The sequence below is a fragment of the Lithobates pipiens genome, unplaced genomic scaffold, assembly GCF_037356315.1.
Source record: "Lithobates pipiens isolate NorthernLeopardFrog02 unplaced genomic scaffold, aLitPip1_a1.2 Scaffold_18, whole genome shotgun sequence".
Classification (NCBI taxonomy): domain Eukaryota; kingdom Metazoa; phylum Chordata; class Amphibia; order Anura; family Ranidae; genus Lithobates; species Lithobates pipiens.
This window is the reverse complement of record NW_027507758.1, coordinates 166,135,814-166,154,369: the sequence shown is the minus strand read 5'-3', so window position 1 is coordinate 166,154,369 and position 18,556 is coordinate 166,135,814. Positions and strand designations below refer to the sequence as shown.

Here is an 18,556-nt window from a genome sequence, read left to right as displayed (position 1 = left end):
TTCCACTGCACTCCCTGCCACAATAAAGGTAATACAGGGGTCCCACGTAGTCTGGGGGTCCCGCGCAACTCCGATGTTGGTTCCCTTACCCCCTGGACGTCCGGTTGTCCTCGTGCACGCGCACTAAGTGCGCTCCCGTGCTAATGGAGGGGGGGAGTGTGGTTGCGAGCCGTGCACGTCGGTGTGCACGGCGCTGTACTGCGCAGGCGCCTGGCGGCAATTTTAAAAAAGCCTAGAGCGCCAGGGGATTGTAAGTGGAGACACAGGAGCTGTGGGCAGTAAGCATCCTAAGGGATTGGATCCAGGCAAACCTAAGACACCTACTCAGCATCAGGTTGTGCAGTTTAAGCATATATATTTATTGTGAGACTTTGAGCACAACAGTGATTGCACTTTGTAATAGTACCTCTGCTTTGTAGCTTAGGACCATGTCTCCTCGTAAGAGGGTCTCAGGGGGAGGTAACAAAGGCACTGGTAAATCACCGCCTAGGTCTAGGGGTTCTAAAAATGCCTGTAGGTTACCATCCCCCCCTGCAAGACTGGAGCCAGCCTCACAGTCAGTGCCCCTGTCAGGTTTTGCAGCCTCTCCTAATATTTCAACTCCGGTATGTGTCACTGAGGACTCCCTTAGGGCTACATTTGAGGGTTTTGAAGGGAGAATCATGAATTTTATTTCAGCTTCCCTAAAAGATAGCAGGAAAGGGGGTAGATCCCCTCCCTCTGCTGAGATTCCTCTTTCAGATGACACCTCTGACAATGAGGAGAGATCCCTATCTTGGAACAGGGATCTTGAGCAGTCGGATGAATCAGAGGAAGAGGAGAGAGTCCCCTCCTCCCAGGTGCTCAGAAAACAGGTGCAATATTATACTGAGTTGGTGCGTACCACATTCAGAATGCCTGCTGCTGAGGTCGCAACATCCTCTGTTTCTTCCCTGGGGGTCAGGAAAACCCCACAGACTGCCTTTTCCTTTCCAATTCATCCCTTAATGGATAAATTGTTGTATAAGGATTGGGGACATCCCGATAAACTGTTTGCTCCTCCTAAAAGGTTTTCTATGCTTTATCCTCTGGAGGAAAGTTTCGCCAAGAAATGGGGGGTCTCATCTGTCAATGAGGCTGTTTCTTGTGTGAATAGAAACCTGACCTGTCCTTTGGATAATGCTCAGGTATTTAAGGATCCAACTGATAAGAAGCTGGAAACCTTATTGAAAGCCTCCTTTTCCATGACTGGCGCAGTAGTGCAACCTACAGTCGCAGCCGTGGGGTTGTGTCAGTTCCTCAAGGAACAAGTTAAGCAGATGCTTGGCCTCCTTCCCAGTGAGGAAGTGGAGAACTATGCAGAAATACCTCATATTCTGTGTTTCATGATTGATGCGATTTTGGATTCTGTCCAACAAGCATCTCATTTGTCTCTCCTTTTGGTACACATGCGAAGGACCCTATGGCTAAAAAATTGGGCAGCTGAGCTATCATGCAAGAAGCATTTGATTGGGTTCCCGTTTAAGGGGGAACGTTTATTTGGAGAAGAATTAGACAAGTTCGTCCAAAGAATTTCAGGGGGTAAATCTACTCTCCTTCCAATCAAAAGGAGCAAACGTCCATCATTTAGGCGTTCTCTCTCTCCCGGAGCATCAAGCTCTAAGCAGTGGCGACGGCCTTCCCCACCTCCCTCTACAGGAAAGGCTCAAGGCCGGGCCCAGGGGCAGAAAAAGACTTGGGGGCAAAAGCCTGCCAAGCAGAGCCCAAAAGCTTCCTTGTGAAGGGGCGTCCCCGCTCGGCCGAGTGGGGGGAAGGCTCCTGCCGTTTGCAGAAGCCTGGCGGGAAGAGATCTAGGACAAGTGGGTAGTCTCCTCGGTATCTCTGGGCTACAAGCTAGAGTTTCAGGAGATTCCACCTTCTCACTTTCTAAGGTCAAGGATCCCCAGGGATCCAGTAAAGCAAAGACCGCTATTCCTGGCCTTAGATCACTTACTATCCCAGGGGGTGATAGTGGAAGTGGACCCAAAAGAACAGGGTTCAGGCTTTTACTCGAATCACCTCACCGTTCCAAAGCCAAATGGAGGTGTCAGACCTATCCTGGATCTGAAGGATCTGAACCGTTTTTTTATGCATCCGGTCCTTCCGAGTGCAGTCAATACGCGCTGTGGTCTCCTCCCTGCAAGGGGGAGAGTTTATGGCATCAATAGATATCAAGGATGCATATCTTCATGTGCCAATATTTTCCGCACACCAAAAGTATCTAAGGTTCGCGGTAGAGCGGCGCCATTTTCAATTTGTGGCTTTGCCGTTCGGGCTCGCTACGGCTCCTCAAGTCTTCACAAAGATTCTAGACCCTCTCTTGGCAAACCTAAGAGCTCAGGGTATAGCCGTCATGGCTTATCTAGACAATTTGCTTCTCATAGAGAAAATAGTAGCGCTCCTGAACCACAGTGTTACCAGAACACTAGACTGGAATGCCTAGGTTGGATTATAAACCTAGAAAAATCGTCCCTACAGCCTGATACCAGGTTGGAGTACCTGGGTATGGTCATCGACACCGCTCAAGGCGGGGTGTTTCTACCAAGGCCAAAAGCCTTGGCCTTTGGGGGTCTGGTGCGCCTAATTCTGGGCAGAAGATCTTCCCCCATTCGGTTGTGCATGAGACTGTTAGGGAAAATGGTCGCCTCCTTTGAGGCCGTTCCATTCGCCCAGTTCCACTCAAGGCCTCTGCAAAGATGCATCCTTGCGGCGTGGAACAGGAAGCCCCAGGCCTTGGATCTTCCTATGTGTCTGTCCCCAGGGACATGCAAGAGTCTCGTTTGGTGGTTACAAACCGAGAATTTGCTGAAAGGCAAAACTTTTCTTCCTCTTCCATTGAAGATTATTACGACAGATGCCAGCCTGACAGGCTGGGGAGCAGTGTTGGAGGAGACGTGCTCGCAGGGGAAATGGTCTGCGATCGAGAAGCTATTGCCCATAAATGTCTTGGAGATCAGGGCAGTTTATATGGCTCTCATAAAGTGGTCTTACGACTACGGGGTCTCCCTGTTCGGGTTCAGTCTGACAATGCCACAGCAGTGGCCTACATCAATCACCAGGGTGGTACCAGGAGTCTGGTTGCACAAAAAGAGGTGAATCGCATACTTGCCTGGGCAGAAAGGCATGTTCCATCCCTTTCTGCAGTCTTCATTCCAGGAGTAGAAAATTGGCAGGCGGATTTTCTGAGCCGCCAGCAGTTGTGCCCAGGAGAATGGGCTCTGCACCCCGACGTGTTTCAGAACATATGTCGCAGGTGGGGTACTCCAGACGTAGATCTGTTTGCGTCCAGATTCAACAGAAAGCTGGACAAATTCGTGTCAAGGACAAGAGATGTTCTTGCTCAGGGGTCGGATGCTCTGACAGTTCCCTGGGATCAGTACAATCTAATTTATGCCCGCTTCTGTCACGGTTCCTGGGAAGAATCAAGAGGGAAACAAAGTCAGTGTTTTTGGCCCTGGCTTGGCTCAGGCAACCTTGGTACGCAGAGATCATGAAGTTGGCAGTAGGCAGGCCATGGATCCTCCCTCTCCGGCCAGATCTGCTCTCGCAGGGTCCGATTTACCATCCTGCTTTACACAGTCTGAATTTGACGGTTTGGCTGCTGAGACCCACATTCTGAGGGATCGTGGGCTTTCAGGGCCAGTCCTTTCTACTCTGGTCAATGCCAGAAAGCTGGCCTCCAGGCTTATTTACTACAAAATCTGGAAGGTATATGTTTCCTGGTGTGAACTCAGGGAATGGCATCCTAGAAAGTATGTCATTAGCAGGATCTTGGCCTTTCTCCAGTCAGGCCTAGAGATGAATTTGGCCGTAAGCACTATCAAGGTGCAGATTTCGGCCTTTTCAGTGTTTTTTCAGAAGCCACTTGCATCACATTCCCTGGTGTGGGCTTTCATCCAGGGGGCCATGCGGATAAGACCGCCAGTCAAACCTCCGGTATGCCCATGGGATATTGGATATTGAATTTGGTTCTCTCAGCTTTGCAGGGGCAACCATTTGAACCTTTGCATCTGGCTTCATTAGTTCTTTTGACAAAAAAAATTGGTTTTCTTGGTAGCCATTTCCTCGGCTAGGAGAGTGTCAGAGCTAGCAGCTCTCTCCAGCAAGGAACCGTATCTAATTATTCATAAGGACCGGGTGGTAATGCGTCCCAACAGGTCTTTTCTGCCTAAGGTGGTTTCGGGATTCCATTTGAATCAAGATGTAATCCTACCATCCTTTTTCTGGATCCACAGTCCGCAGAAGAAGAATCTTTGCACACTTTAGATGTGGTAAGGGCAATCAGTACCTATCGTCAGGCAATTGCTCAGATAAGAAAGACTGATTGCTTATTTATTCTGCCGGAAGGCCCTAGGAAGGGCCAAGTGGCATCAAGATCCACTCTCTCAAGGTGGATTAGACAGGTTATTTCTCAGGCCTATAGTGTAAAGGGGAAGATTCCTCCTTTTCAAGTGAAAGCGCACTCAACCAGGACTGTAGGTGCTTCTTGGGCAGTGCATCACCAGGCCTCCCTTGCTCAGATCTGTAAGGCTGCAGCTTGGTCATCAGTCCACACATTCACCAGATTCTATCGGGTGGATGTCAGAGGGCAAGAGGATATCGCCTTTGGGAGCAGTGTTCTGCAGGCTGCAGTTTAGATCCTCCAGTCCATGGCTGTCTATATTTCTGATCTGTGTCTCCCTCCCCTCAAACTGAGCATTGCTTTGGGACATCCCACTATGTAATGAAGCTCCTGTGTCCCGTGATGTATGATCAAGAAAATAGTATTTTTATATACAGCTTACCTGTAAAATCTTTTTCTTGAGAAGTACATCACGGAACACAGGGCTCCCGCCCCTCTTGGGTTTTACGTGGTTTCTTATTGCTTTGCTACAAAACTGAGTTGCCTCCCATATGTTAGGGGTTATATAGGGGAGGAATTCTCCTTAATTGAGGGTTAACCAGTGTCCAATCACCAGAGGTGCCTATTTAACCCACTATGTAATGAAGCTCCTGTGTCCCGTGATGTACTTATCAAGAAAAGGATTTTACAGGTAAGCTGTATATAAAAATCCTATTATTTTAACCACCTCAATACAGGGCACTTTGATCCCCTTCCTGCCCAGGCCATTTTTCAGCTTTCAGCACTGACGCACTTTGAATTACAATTGCGCGGCCATTCAACATTGTACCCAATTCTCAATTTTTTACCATTTTCTTCACACATTCTCACACTTTCTTTTGGTTGTATTTAATCACTGCTGGGTTTTTTATTTTTTACTAGAAAAAAGACCACAATTTAAAAAAAAAAAAGTTTTTCTTAGTTTCAGTAAGTAAATGTTGTAGTAATTTTTCTCCTTAACTGATGCACTGATGGGCACTGATGATGTGGCAGTTATGGACACTGTTGAGGCAGCACTTATGGGCACTGATGAGGCACTATTATGCCACACTCATGGGCACTGATAGGTGTCACTGATGGGCACTGATAGGCAGCACTGGTGGGCACTGATGGGCACTAATGTGCGGGACTGATGGGCAGCAGTGATGAGCAGGCACTGATGGGCACTAAAAGGCAGCACTGACTGGCACTAGTAATGGGTATTGATTGTGTCACTGATGGGCACTGATTTTTGTCACTGATGAGCACTGATTTGTGTCACTGATGGAGACTCATGGGCACTGATTGATGGCACTGCTGGGGCTTTACTGTAATCAGGGCACTGATGATCAGTGCCCTGATTACCTGCCCTGTTCTCCACTGCGAGGAGATGCCACTGATCGGCTCTCCTCGCCACACACTCTGTCAGTGTGAGGCAAAGATAGCTGATTTCCGGCACTTCTGCATTTACACGACCGGCTGTAATGAGACACAGCCGATCACATGGTTAAATAATCGGGTCAGCAGCTCTTTACAGAGATAGGGGTCACGCTGTGTCCTAGCAACATGGCGCATCCATTCGAGTGTGTTGTCATATGACGTCCACCCATAACGAGAGCCGCACCAGCCCTCCGTCATTTCGCGGTGGGTGGGCGACAAGTGGTTAATGGGTGCCATCTTAATCAATGCGACTCAAGTGGCAGCAACAAAAAAAGGTTCCTGCACCACTTTGCTGCAACTTTAGTGTGATTTGAGTGCATTAGACTGCAATGTTAAATCAAAAAAGTCACAAGCAGGTCCCAAGAAAATTGCAAGAAAGTCACATTACTTTGGTGTTGCAGCAGTGTAACCTGAGCCTTATAGTCCCACAGTGGGCCCCCCTATGGTGGTAGAATGCAAGGTCCCAGTCACAAGTGCAACTTTTATGACCCTGATCATTCTGCCACTGCTTCTGGTCCTCCTATCTAGCAGCTATTGCTACTTGCTTATGGGGTAGCATGGAGTAGCATATTCCAGAGTAACAAGTATTTTAGCCCATCTGTCACTCTATTTGTACAGCCCAGCAAGACTTTAAACTATTTTCTAAAATGTGAGAAGGGATCTACTTTCAAAAGAAAGTCCACACAACAGTGAAACTTTAGAGGTGTAGCTTGGATACTCTTAAGTCCCGTACACACGATCAGATTTTCTGCTGATTCTTTCCTTCAGATTTACCAAAACCATATAATATGAGGTCAAACATTAGGAGTTTCATTTTGTATCCAATCAGGCAGGACCTTACACTACATGGTTTTGGTAAATCCGAAGGAAAAAAATCAGCAGAACTCTGATAGTGTGTATGGGGCTTTATGCCGCGTACACACAGTCAGAATTTCCGACAACAAATGTTCGATGTGAGCTTGTTTTCGGAAATTCCGACCATGAATTTCCGACCAAAAAATTTGAGAACTGTTTCTCAAATTTTGCTACAACAAAGTCCGATGTTGTAAATTCCGATCGTGTGTACGCACTGGCTATTGAACTTAATTTTTCTCGCCTCGTCGTACGTTTTGTACGTCACCGCATTCTTGCCGTTCGGCATTTCCAAAAACATTTATGTGACCGTGTGTATGCAAGACAAGTTTGAGCACACATCCATCGGAAATAAATCCAGGATTTTGTTGTCGGAATGTCCGATCGTCCGATCGCGGCATAACAGTGATATCTACTCTCACAAATACTGACTTTGTTCCTGTCAGTCTGGTGTTGTGGTGATTCCTGCCCACTTGTTGTGTGTTCTAGCTCCTCCTGTCCCATTCTCTATGCAAGTCTCAACCCGAACGTAAGAGCAACCTAAACCACTGATATGTATTATGGGATCTAAGCATCCAATGTACATAATTTCTAGTGATATTGAAAGTCTTTAATTATGCACAGCCTTTAAAGGAACTCTTTTTTTAATGTCTACAGGTAACCTCTACTAGTCAAGACAAAATACCCACACCAACCAACTTGACAGGTAACATTTTAATATGATTTAAGTAATTATTAGATATAAGTCTTGAAATTTAGTGAAATGTGTTTTTTACTAGAAAAGAACAACTCAATAAAATAACAGCTAAAGGATTATTAGCAGGATGTCAGCACCAATGGCATAGGTGGTCTAATCATTCTTTCCCACTCTATTCAATGAAACATTTCAGCCTGGATCAGGATAGTGAGTCAGAGAATAGATGGTATGATTTGCTAATATAAACTGGGCTGGTATCACAGGTTTCATTTAGCAGATAAGTATCTGTTGAACAAATAATACATTTTTGTAATATCTCTTATTTATATAGCACTGGAATACATGAGGTGCTGTATACTGCACATCTAACCATTTACACCAGTCCCTGCTGTTGGGCACTCCAGTGAAGACACCTTTTCTGTAAAAAAAAGGATTTTCCCTAACTTCTTTTTGTGACCTGATGTGGCCCCGGAAGACCGGAAGAGGAAGTTAGGGGATCTCTCTCCAGACACTTCTTGAATTGGTCATTCACAGCAAAAAGCTCATAAAAAATCTGAATTTGGAGAAATAAGACTTTGAGACCTTATAAATAGGATTGATTACCAAAATGTAGACTGGAACCTAATTTGGTCAGTAACCAAATCAGCCTCTTCTAATGTAATGGCAATGGAGGCCAACTACAAGGTACTAACAAGATGGTACCTTGTACCAGTGAGGGTAGCTAAATATACCCAAAATGATTTGGCTCAATGTTATCGTGGTTGTACAGGTTTGGGTACTTATTTTCATATTTGGTGGGATTGCTCTATTGCACAAGCCTTCTGGAAGGAAATTTTTAACATTGCATCTAAATTACCCAAAATGAAATTACACCTGGACCCTACAATTACCCTACTCAATTTAAAACCAGAATTCTTATTGCATACCCACTTTAAATTGTTGATACAGCTCTTTATGGCGGCGAAACAAACGCTGGCGAAAGCGTAGAGATCCTCGACTTTGGAAGTCAATAAGACTGTGAATAGAATGTATAATACTGTTATACATTTGAAAATGTTAGCTCTTGAAACGGACCAAATCCCTAAATATGAAAAAATATGGCAACCTTGGATAGAATTTTTTTTTGCCATCAATATTTCATAACAGAGTACTATTACCATGGTAGTAAATTTGATAGGTTTCGTTTTTTCAAATATGGTTGTTCAAGGACGTTGTGGTGGTTCCCGACCAAACCCTGCGGAACTCATTACCCTTTCTCTATACATCCCCCTCTTTCCTTCTACCCTTCTACCCTTCTTCCCTACCTATCTTTATTTATATCCATATTTACTTCTTGAATTTGGAAGCTCCCACATATGCTACCTATGAATTTTTACAGTTATATTTGTATAAATTAAGATATTGCATTCAAAAACAGATCAACAGTTGCTTATAACTTTATTACTTTTATTTAATAATATATAATATCAATCTATACTACCGGTATTCTTTGCATTTATATAACTGAGCTTCATTAATTTGATTGATAACAGATTATATTGTACAGTTGTATAATTTACCTTTGAATACATAAAATATTTTGACAAGGAGAAATAGGACCGATTACCAAAAATGATCCCATATTGTTGATGGCAGACATTAATGCTAGTGCATTTCCTTTTTAAAAACAACGCAGCATTGCATTTCTTTTGACCAGAATATTCTACGTAGTGTCTGTTATTCTCATAGGAAGTGAAATTGTTGCTGGTGATATTCAAACAGACATGTCAAGCCAGCCAATACTCTTAACTGAGAAAGAAGGAGGCCCTGTGGAAGTAAAGGAAGTCCCAAAACAAATTTGGATGGATTTTTCTGACTTTTGCAAATGTTTTCAGTGAGTATTATTAATATTATTATCATTATAATTATTTTTTGCTGATGTCAGCCTAATCCACAAATCTATAATATATGTAAATCTGATAAAACTATGTTTTTTGTTTTTTTCATCCGCAATTAACAAAGGCTCCGCCGTTTTTTGAACTCCCTTATCTAAAAAGATTGTTCTGAATACAAAAAAGTAGCTTTAGGCAAATTTAATGTCAAATGTAATTTTTCTCTAATGTTCCTTTCTTTGGCACACTGGACATTTTACCAACTCTCCTAGACTCCTAGACTCCTTTCCTCCTGGCAGCAGAGTTTTGGAAGATAAAAACTGTAATGCATGTAGGCGTTTCAAGAGCTTGGGCGTTAATTAATTTCATTGGCCAGATTAATATTGCCTGACCACTGAAATGATTTAACGCTCAAGCGCTAAACACGCCTTGTGCTTAGGTGCATTTGGGAGTGTTTACACGTGTTTTGGCGCTTCAAGTTTTTTTTCCTGTCTCTAAACGTCCCTGCCTCTAAACGCCTATGTGTGCATGGACACATTAAGCTAACATGCAGGGGCCTTTAGAGGCTGGACAAAAAAACACCAAACACCCATAGGAGCAGCAGAAAAAATGTATTCTATTCTAACCATTGCCAAACCATTACACCTCGGAAACAAACACAAGCAAATTCATTGTCCTATGAAAAGAGGAAGGCTTGGTTAATGCTGTACAGCTGATTTTATCTGCTTTATTTGATTGTTAATTACCAAAGCTTCCCGATGTAGGGGTTCTAAGAGATATGTTGGAGGACTGGAGTTAAGAACAAAGTAAAATATGATTTAGGGGTCAATTTAAATTAGCTTGTTTGTGAGCAGATGCTTACTGAGGTATTTGAATAAAAGAAGCACCCGGCAACTCCATAACATCAAGTGTATTTATTTTCAAGCCTTTACATGAGTGCTGTGAACAAGGCTTATCACCGAAACTAGTATGCTGCTGACTGTACTCACTGTGAAGGCTTGAAAATAAATACGCTTGATGTTATGGAGATCCGGCTGCTTCTTTTATTCGATGACCGCTTGTCTATTGGTGTGTGGGAGGACACCTCAGCTTGGACACCCTAACTGCAAACTTCCAAAGTAAGACATTGTTTCCCACTGCTCTGAGCCATACAATATTTGAAAGCTTTCAAAGCTTACTGAGGTATTGCTGTGTGGGTTTTGCTCATTATTTTCTGGGTTAAATGTCATTTCTACTGTGTGAGCAACACTGTTTGGTTAATGTTGCCAAACAGAAATGGTGCTGTTTTGAAGGTATAGGTTAACTCTGCTGGTCAGGTTTTCTGGGGCTTTTCTGAAGAGTGCAACCCCCTGCTTGACAAAGCATATAAAGGGGGAACACTATCTAGGTCAGGGGAATGGGGCTTCCCCACATGGGAAGAGAAGAAGAGTGCTGCTGAGGATGTAGTCACCACTTTGCTTCTTTTACCATCCCTTGTGGGAGCCCAGTTGGTGTTCTAAAGGAAATGGAATTTGCAGATAAATGTACTAATTGACTTGCTCTCTTGTGTAAGGTATGACCACCTTACGGGTCACAAGGGAGCACAGGAATGTACATGAAAGATGTTTTGGAGAACTGTTCATGTGTTACATTTAACATGCCATCAGAAGCTCCATCACAAGCTGCTCACAAGTTCCGGCCCCTCCAGCCACAGCTCTCCCCGGACCTCCAGCAGCCGAACCGGCTATTAAAGCGACCCCCGGGCACGGGGGTCTAGGAACGTAAACCACCACTCTATGCAGTCACCTCACACCACGCCGCTCCGAACAGGCTCTCAGGAACCACCGTGGCTCCGGCCTAGCCTGAATCATTCACGGGCACCCACGCCAACCGGACCCCTCCCTCATCTGCGAACGACCCCTCATCAGGACCAGAAAGCCGAGACTGGGATAGCCCGTGGCTCCAGCCTAGCCTGGCAGCCATCTTGGTCAACCCAGCCCCTCCAGTCAGAGCCAGAGCCTAGGCTCCAGCGACCATCTTGGTCCACCCCGTTCATCCCAAAGAAGGACAACGCAGTGGTAGTTGGAACAGTCATTAATTCACGACTTGACTACACAAACTCCCTTACATAGTATTACCCCAATATCAACTTGCGCGCTTACAACTTATCCAAAACACGGCAGCAAAGCTGATACCAGGAAAAAAAACCTGGGAATCAATCTCCCCTTCCCTGAGGAGTCTACACTGGCTAACTGTAAAGAATCGGATCACATTCAAGACCCTCTGCCTCACCCACAAATGCATGCATAGAGACGCTGCTCAATACCTACTTGAGAAAATAAAACACTACACACCCAACCGCAGTCTTCGATCATCTAACCAAAACCTCCTCCTCATTCCCAAATCCCGGTACAAATCAAAGAGGGAACGGAGATTCGATGTCCAAGGACCACGGCTATGGAACTCTCTACCAACCAACATCCGCTTGGAAGAAAACCACCAGGTCTTCAGGAAAAAACTCAAGACCTTCCTCTTCTCGAAGCTGGACAACAAAGCTCATCACAGCGCCTTGAGGCGATTCAGTTCGCATTGTGCGCTATACAAATTATTCATTCATTCACCCCCAACCTTAAAATAACTTTGTTGTTATGTTGTCTAAGGCCCCCCTAGCGATCTGTGTCTCACATAGGACCAATATCACGACATGGGGTATTCCATGTACCTAGCATGAGGTGTCATGGAAGGGAAGTAGAGAGAGTGAGAGGCCTCGGGAATGGAGAAGCTCAGGAACCTGTGAAAAGATGATTTGTTGTTTCAGGGAGAGGTCTCGTAAAATGATACTGGAAGTGAGGTGACATGTCAGGCTGTACTGGTGGAGTGTGGTACAGGCTCAGCAGTACCTGCTCATTATTGCTGCATCCATTGGGAGAAGTTACGGGGCAGATAGATACGGGGTGTGCGCAGTAAAGAAGAGGAACGTAGAGCAAGGATTAACTGTGCGTATAAAGTGTGCTCTCTTCTAAAGCCCCATACACACTATCAGATCTTCTGCTGTTTTTTTCCTTCAAATTTACCAAAATCATGTAGTGCAATAACGTAATCCCTAAGGATTGACCTCATATTATATGGTTTTGGTAAATCTGAAGGAAAAAAATCAGCAGAAAATATGATAGTGTGTATGGGGCTTAAGTTTTGAGTACAGGTATTAGGGCGCTTGAGCGAGCCCTCATTTGGGTGTGTTACCCCCCCCCTACATGTTTTTAGTTAAATACTGTTAATTTTAAACTGATATGTTACCGTGTTTCCCCGAAAGTAAGACAGTGTCTTACTTTCTTTTTATCCCCAAAAGCCCCACTATGTCTTACTTTCGGGTATGTCTTATATTGGAAAAAAATTGTCGAATTTTTTGTTTTAACCATAAAATTAACATTTTACACAGCTAAAAAAACTGTGTAAAATGTGTTTTTTAGTGTATATGCATTTTATGCGCTACAGAAGAGGACTACAAGTCCCAGCAAGCAAGGCTGCACTGCATTACAGAGGACTACAAGTCCCAGCATGCAAGGCTGCACTGTACTACAGAGGAGGCCTACAAGTCCCAGCATGCAAGGCTGCACTATGGAGGACTACAAGTCCAAGCATACAAAGCTGCTATGCTCAGCAGAGGAGAACTGTAAGCCCACACAGCCCGGTATGTTGGGACTTGTAGTCCTCCTCAGCTGCATCTTGTGGTTACATAATAAGAGCTGCAGAGAATCTCTTCACACCCCCCCCCCTCCCCCTCCCCCTCCTTGGTCTCTCTCTGTATGACCAGCACTGACCTTTTCCCGGGAGGACACAGAGCCAGTGACACCTGTCGGCAGTGATCCGGGACCTGGCACAATAATCCCCTTCTCTGTGGTTGCGTCGTGCCGTTCTGATCAGTCTCGGGCAGCGGCTGTCACTCACAGCCGAGCAGAGTGAAGCCGCCTCCCCCTCCTCTTGTATGGCTACACAGTGATGTCCATGAAGGAGAAGGAGGGGGAGGCGGCTTCACTGAAGCCGCCTCCCCCTCCTCCTCCTCCATACACAGCACTGTGTAGCCATACAAGAGGAGGGGGAGGCGGCTTCACTCTGCTCGGCCGAGACTGATCAAAACTGCGCTGTCTCTTCAGTCGGAGGGGGAGGGCGCTGGCCTGGCACCCCCCCCAGGGTGCGGCCCGCACCCCCCGCCCCACTCTTAGTACCGTACGTCACTGGAGGCGGCAATACCCCCGTGTTTCCCCGAAAGTAAGACATATGTCTTACTTTCGGGGTACGGCTTATATTAGCCGACCCCTCTGAAACTCCCGATACGTCTTACAATCGGGGGTGTCTTACTATCGGGGAAACACGGTATGTTCTTTGATATACAATTTATAGTAAAGTAAGTGTTCTGCCTCATTCATTCAGGTGTGTGTGTACATTTCTTCTAGATCTGTTGAGCTCTGTAAAGAGGCTTTTTTTCAGTAGGTCCTAAAAGTTACTGGAAAAAATGTAAACAGAAGCCTAAGGGCAAATTCACACTATAGCGCAGATCCGCCAGATTGATTCACAGCTCCGATAGCTCTGCATTACGGCTGCAGTAGGAGGCAGTGTGATGCGCGATTCCACACATAACACAGCTACCCTTTTCTTGTTTTGAATAAACTATTTGAAATATAAAAAATGTACACTTCATTCACCACAATGTAGGGCAGTGCAATGTACTGTGCTGCCTTACATTGCAATGCAATTTAGCATGGTGCCTAGCAATAAAATGCAGCATGTGTGCATATAAGCACAGCACACTGCAACGCAGCACTAAGGCTTCATGTACACTGCTGCTGGTAAATGGACATTTAGGAGCAGTTGGGCATTCTTTTCAGCTGCCTCTGAACTCTCTTTTATGTTATCTTATCAGTACATGTACACAGGGTCGTTTATAGTCGTTTATAGACAGCTGTGTTTAGAAGCATTCTTTGGAAAGCAAAAAAATGCTTTCAAGATGGATGTTCAGAGGCATTTGAAACGCCAAATGCCTGTAACAGCTTGTAAATGCGGTAACTCACGTTTAGCCACATTTCGTTTACAGGCGTGTTTTTTTTTTAAGTGCTTCTAAATGCAAACGTGGTAAGGTAAACGCGGAAAAACAGGTGTTTTAAAACGTCAGTTACTATCTGTCAAGTTAATTTGTTCAGGAGAGGTTTTAAAACATCCCCTGTATATTAAACCTAAACTCTTTCTGCTAGCTGGAAATGAGACTACAAACAATTTGTATTCAATAATTCATCACTTCAGTACCAGGCACTTATACACCATCCTGCCCAGACCAATTTAGCTTTCAGCGCTGTCGCACTTTGAATGACAGTTGCGCGGTCATGCTATACTGTACCTAAACAAAAGTTGTATCATTTTGTTCCCACAAATAGAAATAGAAATGCAGAGTGACCATACCATAGAAATGCAGAGTGACACCATTACCATAGAAATGCAGAGTGACACCATTACCATAGAAATGCAGAGTGACACCATTACCATAGAAATGCAGAGTGACACCATTACCATAGAAATGCAGAGTGACACCATTACCATAGAAATGCAGAGTGACACCATTACCATAGAAATGCAGAGTGACCATTACCATAGAAATGCAGAGTGACCATGCCATAGAAATGCAGAGTGACCATGCCATAGAAATGCAGAGTGTACATGCCATAGAAATGCAGAGTGTACATGCCATAGAAATGCAGAGTGAACATGCCATAGAAATGCAGAGTGACCATGCCATAGAAATGCAGAGTGACCATGCCATAGAAATGCAGAGTGAACATGCCATAGAAATGCAGAGTGACACCATTACCATAGAAATGTAGAGTGATCATGCCATAGAAATGCAGAGTGACCATGCCATAGAAATGCAGAGTGACCATGCCATAGAAATGCAGAGTGACACTATTACCATAGAAATACAGAGTGACCATGCCATAGAAATGCAGAGTGACCATGCCATAGAAATGCAGAGTGACCATGCCATAGAAATGCAGAGTGACCATGCCATAGAAATGCAGAGTGACCATGCCATAGAAATGCAGAGTGACCATGCCATAGAAATGCAGAGTGACCATGCCATAGAAATACAGAGTGAACATGCCATAGAAATGCAGAGTGACACCATTACCATAGAAATGCAGAGTGGCCATGCCATAGAAAATGCAGAGGGACCATTGCCTTACCTGATGTTATCCCAGCGGCCTGCCTATTCCTCCTGTCCTCGGTCCCTCCTCCTCCTGCTCCTCCCCGGCCATTGTTCCTGGGCTCCCCGAGGGACAGCTGGCACTTCTCCCTCCTCCATCAGGCCCATAGTGGCCTATTTTCTGTGTCGCCCGGCACCCACGCGGGTTTGGAAGTCTGTCCCCACTCTCTCTTCCGGTGGTGGTGGCTGCAGGCGATGCGAGTGGTGGCAGGGGGCAGTGCCGGAAGCGGGGGGCAGTGCCAGCAGTGGCGGGGGGCAATGCCTTTCGTATATTTGCACCATAAGACCAGGGACATTTTCCCCAATATTTCTGGGGGAAATAAGTGCATCTTATGGTCCGAAAAATACGGTATATAAAAATTTATATCAGAGCATCACAAATGGGTACAGACTAACTGTACAGACACTGACGCATTTCACACCAGGCACGGTGCTTAGTCTTAGCTATTCATTTTTCCTATTATTATTTATAGTTATTTATTATATTATAATTTATGATTTCATTTTTCAAACTTTAGCATACCCAGGATGTTTACTAGACTCTTGTTTGGACAGATTTAAATGTGTTATTACTAAGAATTACAAGTCTACAATATAAAATGCCAAATTTCTATGCAAAACAATGTACCGCTTTGAGACGCACAAAATCGAACATAATCATGACGCCAGGGTGGCTACCATACTCTTAGTTGGCCTTACAGACACTTTTGTTCCCCAGACACTTTTGTCACACTTTAACTTCCATCTCTTAAGCTGAGCAAAACAAATACGATCTAAAAATTGATTGGTCGTTAAAAGAAATATTTGAGCATTTTTTTTTTTTATCGTTTATAAATCAACACTCTAAAGAAAAATATAACACATTACATATCTGCTAGTTTAGATAGCAGCATATACTTATGAAATGCTGTTAATTTGTATGTCACTGGTGCAACTAAAGTATTAAAGCATTGTGAGAAATAAAATGTGTGATGCTACCTGAAATGAAGAGATATAACAGCATACTTCACCTCTTTTTGAAGAGCGCTAACAGTGTGAAATACTAATCTGTTTAATTAAGCAATGAAAGTACTCTATCCAACCTTGATTTTATTTTTTTTTCTTATTTCATGTTCACATTTTTTCATCTTCCACAAAAAAAGAAAATAATTGACCTTGAATGTTACCTACCCTCAGACTCTCTGGAAATAATAATAATAAAAAAATATATATATAATAATGTTAAATTAAAATATTTTATGAATAAATGGTAACTAGAACAAAGTATTAAAGCGGGAGTCCGCCGGGAGTCCGCGTTTTTTTTTTTTTTTTTAAAAAGCCAGCAGCTACAAATACTGCAGCTGCTGACTTTTAAAATAGTGACACTTACCTGTCCAGCGCGCCAGCGATGTCGGCACCCGAAGCCGATCTCTCGATCGTCTCTCGGGTGCTGCCGCCGCCATCTTGGGTATGGGAATCAGGAAGTGGAGCGTTTCGGCTTCATTTCCTGGTTCCCTACTGCGCATGCGCGAGTCGCGCTGCGCAATAAGGATGGACCCGCTGCCTCTGGGATCTGTGTGTTTCCCAGCAGGCAGCGGGGGACTTTCGGAAAGGGGCGTAATCTACGCCCCTTTCCGCAGAGAGCTATCCCGGAAGTGGGCGCAGATACCTGTACTGTACAGGTACCTGCACCCCTCTCCCCCCTGAAAGGTGCCAATTGTGGCGCCGGAGGGGGGGAGGAATCCAATGAGTGGAAGGTCCACTTTAGGGTGGACCTCCGCTTTAATCTTCTTACAAAATTCACAGTCAGAAAATCATTTTTATTAACTGCTGCTTTTGGGATGCTAGATTGAATAGGCCATGTGGTATCTATTTTAGGGTCTTCATAAACTGCCAAGCTTAAGTATAGTCTGTCAGATGCAAAAAACAAAAACTGCCCTTGAAGAATCAATGCAACACTAATTCAAATTTATGGTACTTCAAAATACTATATTGTCAGTCTGAAAGACCTCTCAGGAAAGAGTTTAATGATTATTATTATCATTATTTTAATAAGAAAACTAAGGGCCTGTTCTCACTGGTGCATGATGGCAACAGTCAACTGTGTTATAAAATACACAATATTGTCAAAAGTATTGTGACACCTGCCTTTACATGCACATGAACTTTAATGGCATCCCAGTCTTAGTCTGTAGGGTTCAATATTGAGTTGGCCCCCCTTTGCAGCTATAACAGCTTCAACTCTTCTGGGAAGCTTGTCCACAAGGTTTAGGAGTGTGTCTATGGGAATGTTTGACCATTCTTCCAGAAACACATTTGTGAGGTCAGGCACTGATGTTGGATGAGAAGGCCTGGCTCACAGTCTCCGCTCTAATTCATCCCAAAGGTATTCTATCAGGTTGAGGTCAGGATTTTGTGCAGGCCAGTCAATTTCATCCACACCAAACTCACTCCTCCATGTCTTTATGAACCTTGCTTTGTGCACTGGTGCAAAGTCCTATTGAAACAGGAAGAGGTCATCCCCAAAATGCTCCCACAAAGTTGGGAACATGAAATTGTCCAAAGTGTCTTGGTATGCTGATGCCTTAAGAGTTCCCTTAACTCAGTGTTTCTCAATTCCAGTCCTCATGGCCCACTAACAGGTCATGTTTTCAGGATTTCCCTCAGATGAAACAGCTGGGGTAATTACTAAGGCAGTGAAACTGATCAAATCACCTGTGCAAAATAATGGAAAGCCTGAAAACATGACCTGTTAGTGGGCCATGAGGACTGGAATTGAGAAACACTGCCTTAACTGGAACAAAGGGGCCAAGCCCAATCCCTGAAAAACAACCCCACAATATAATTCCCCCTCCACCAAATGATTTGGACCAGTGCACAAAGCAAGCTCCATAAATACATGGATGAGTGAGTTTGGGATGGAGGAACTAGACTGGCCTGCACAGAGTCCTGACCGCAACCCACTAGAACACCTTTGGGATGAAGAGTGGGGCAGCACAGTGGTGTAGTGGTTAGCACTTTCACCTAGCAGCAAAAAGGGTCGCTGGCTCAAATCTTGACCATGACACCATCTGCCAGGAGTTTGCATGTTCTCCCTGTGCCTGCGT

The 18,556-nt window shown here is 44.5% G+C and overlaps 1 protein-coding gene across 2 annotated transcripts in view; it reads left to right on the top strand.

The window, feature by feature from the left end:
• Positions 1-18,556, top strand: part of ADGB (androglobin) — a 422,031-nt gene that overhangs the window by 211,913 nt on the left and 191,562 nt on the right. For both annotated transcript variants that reach the window (XM_077486347.1, XM_077486346.1), the window contains exons 14-15: positions 7,328-7,376; positions 9,096-9,240. In XM_077486347.1, the coding sequence (XP_077342473.1) occupies positions 7,328-7,376; positions 9,096-9,240 (194 nt within the window). The remainder of the gene's footprint in view (positions 1-7,327; positions 7,377-9,095; positions 9,241-18,556) is intronic.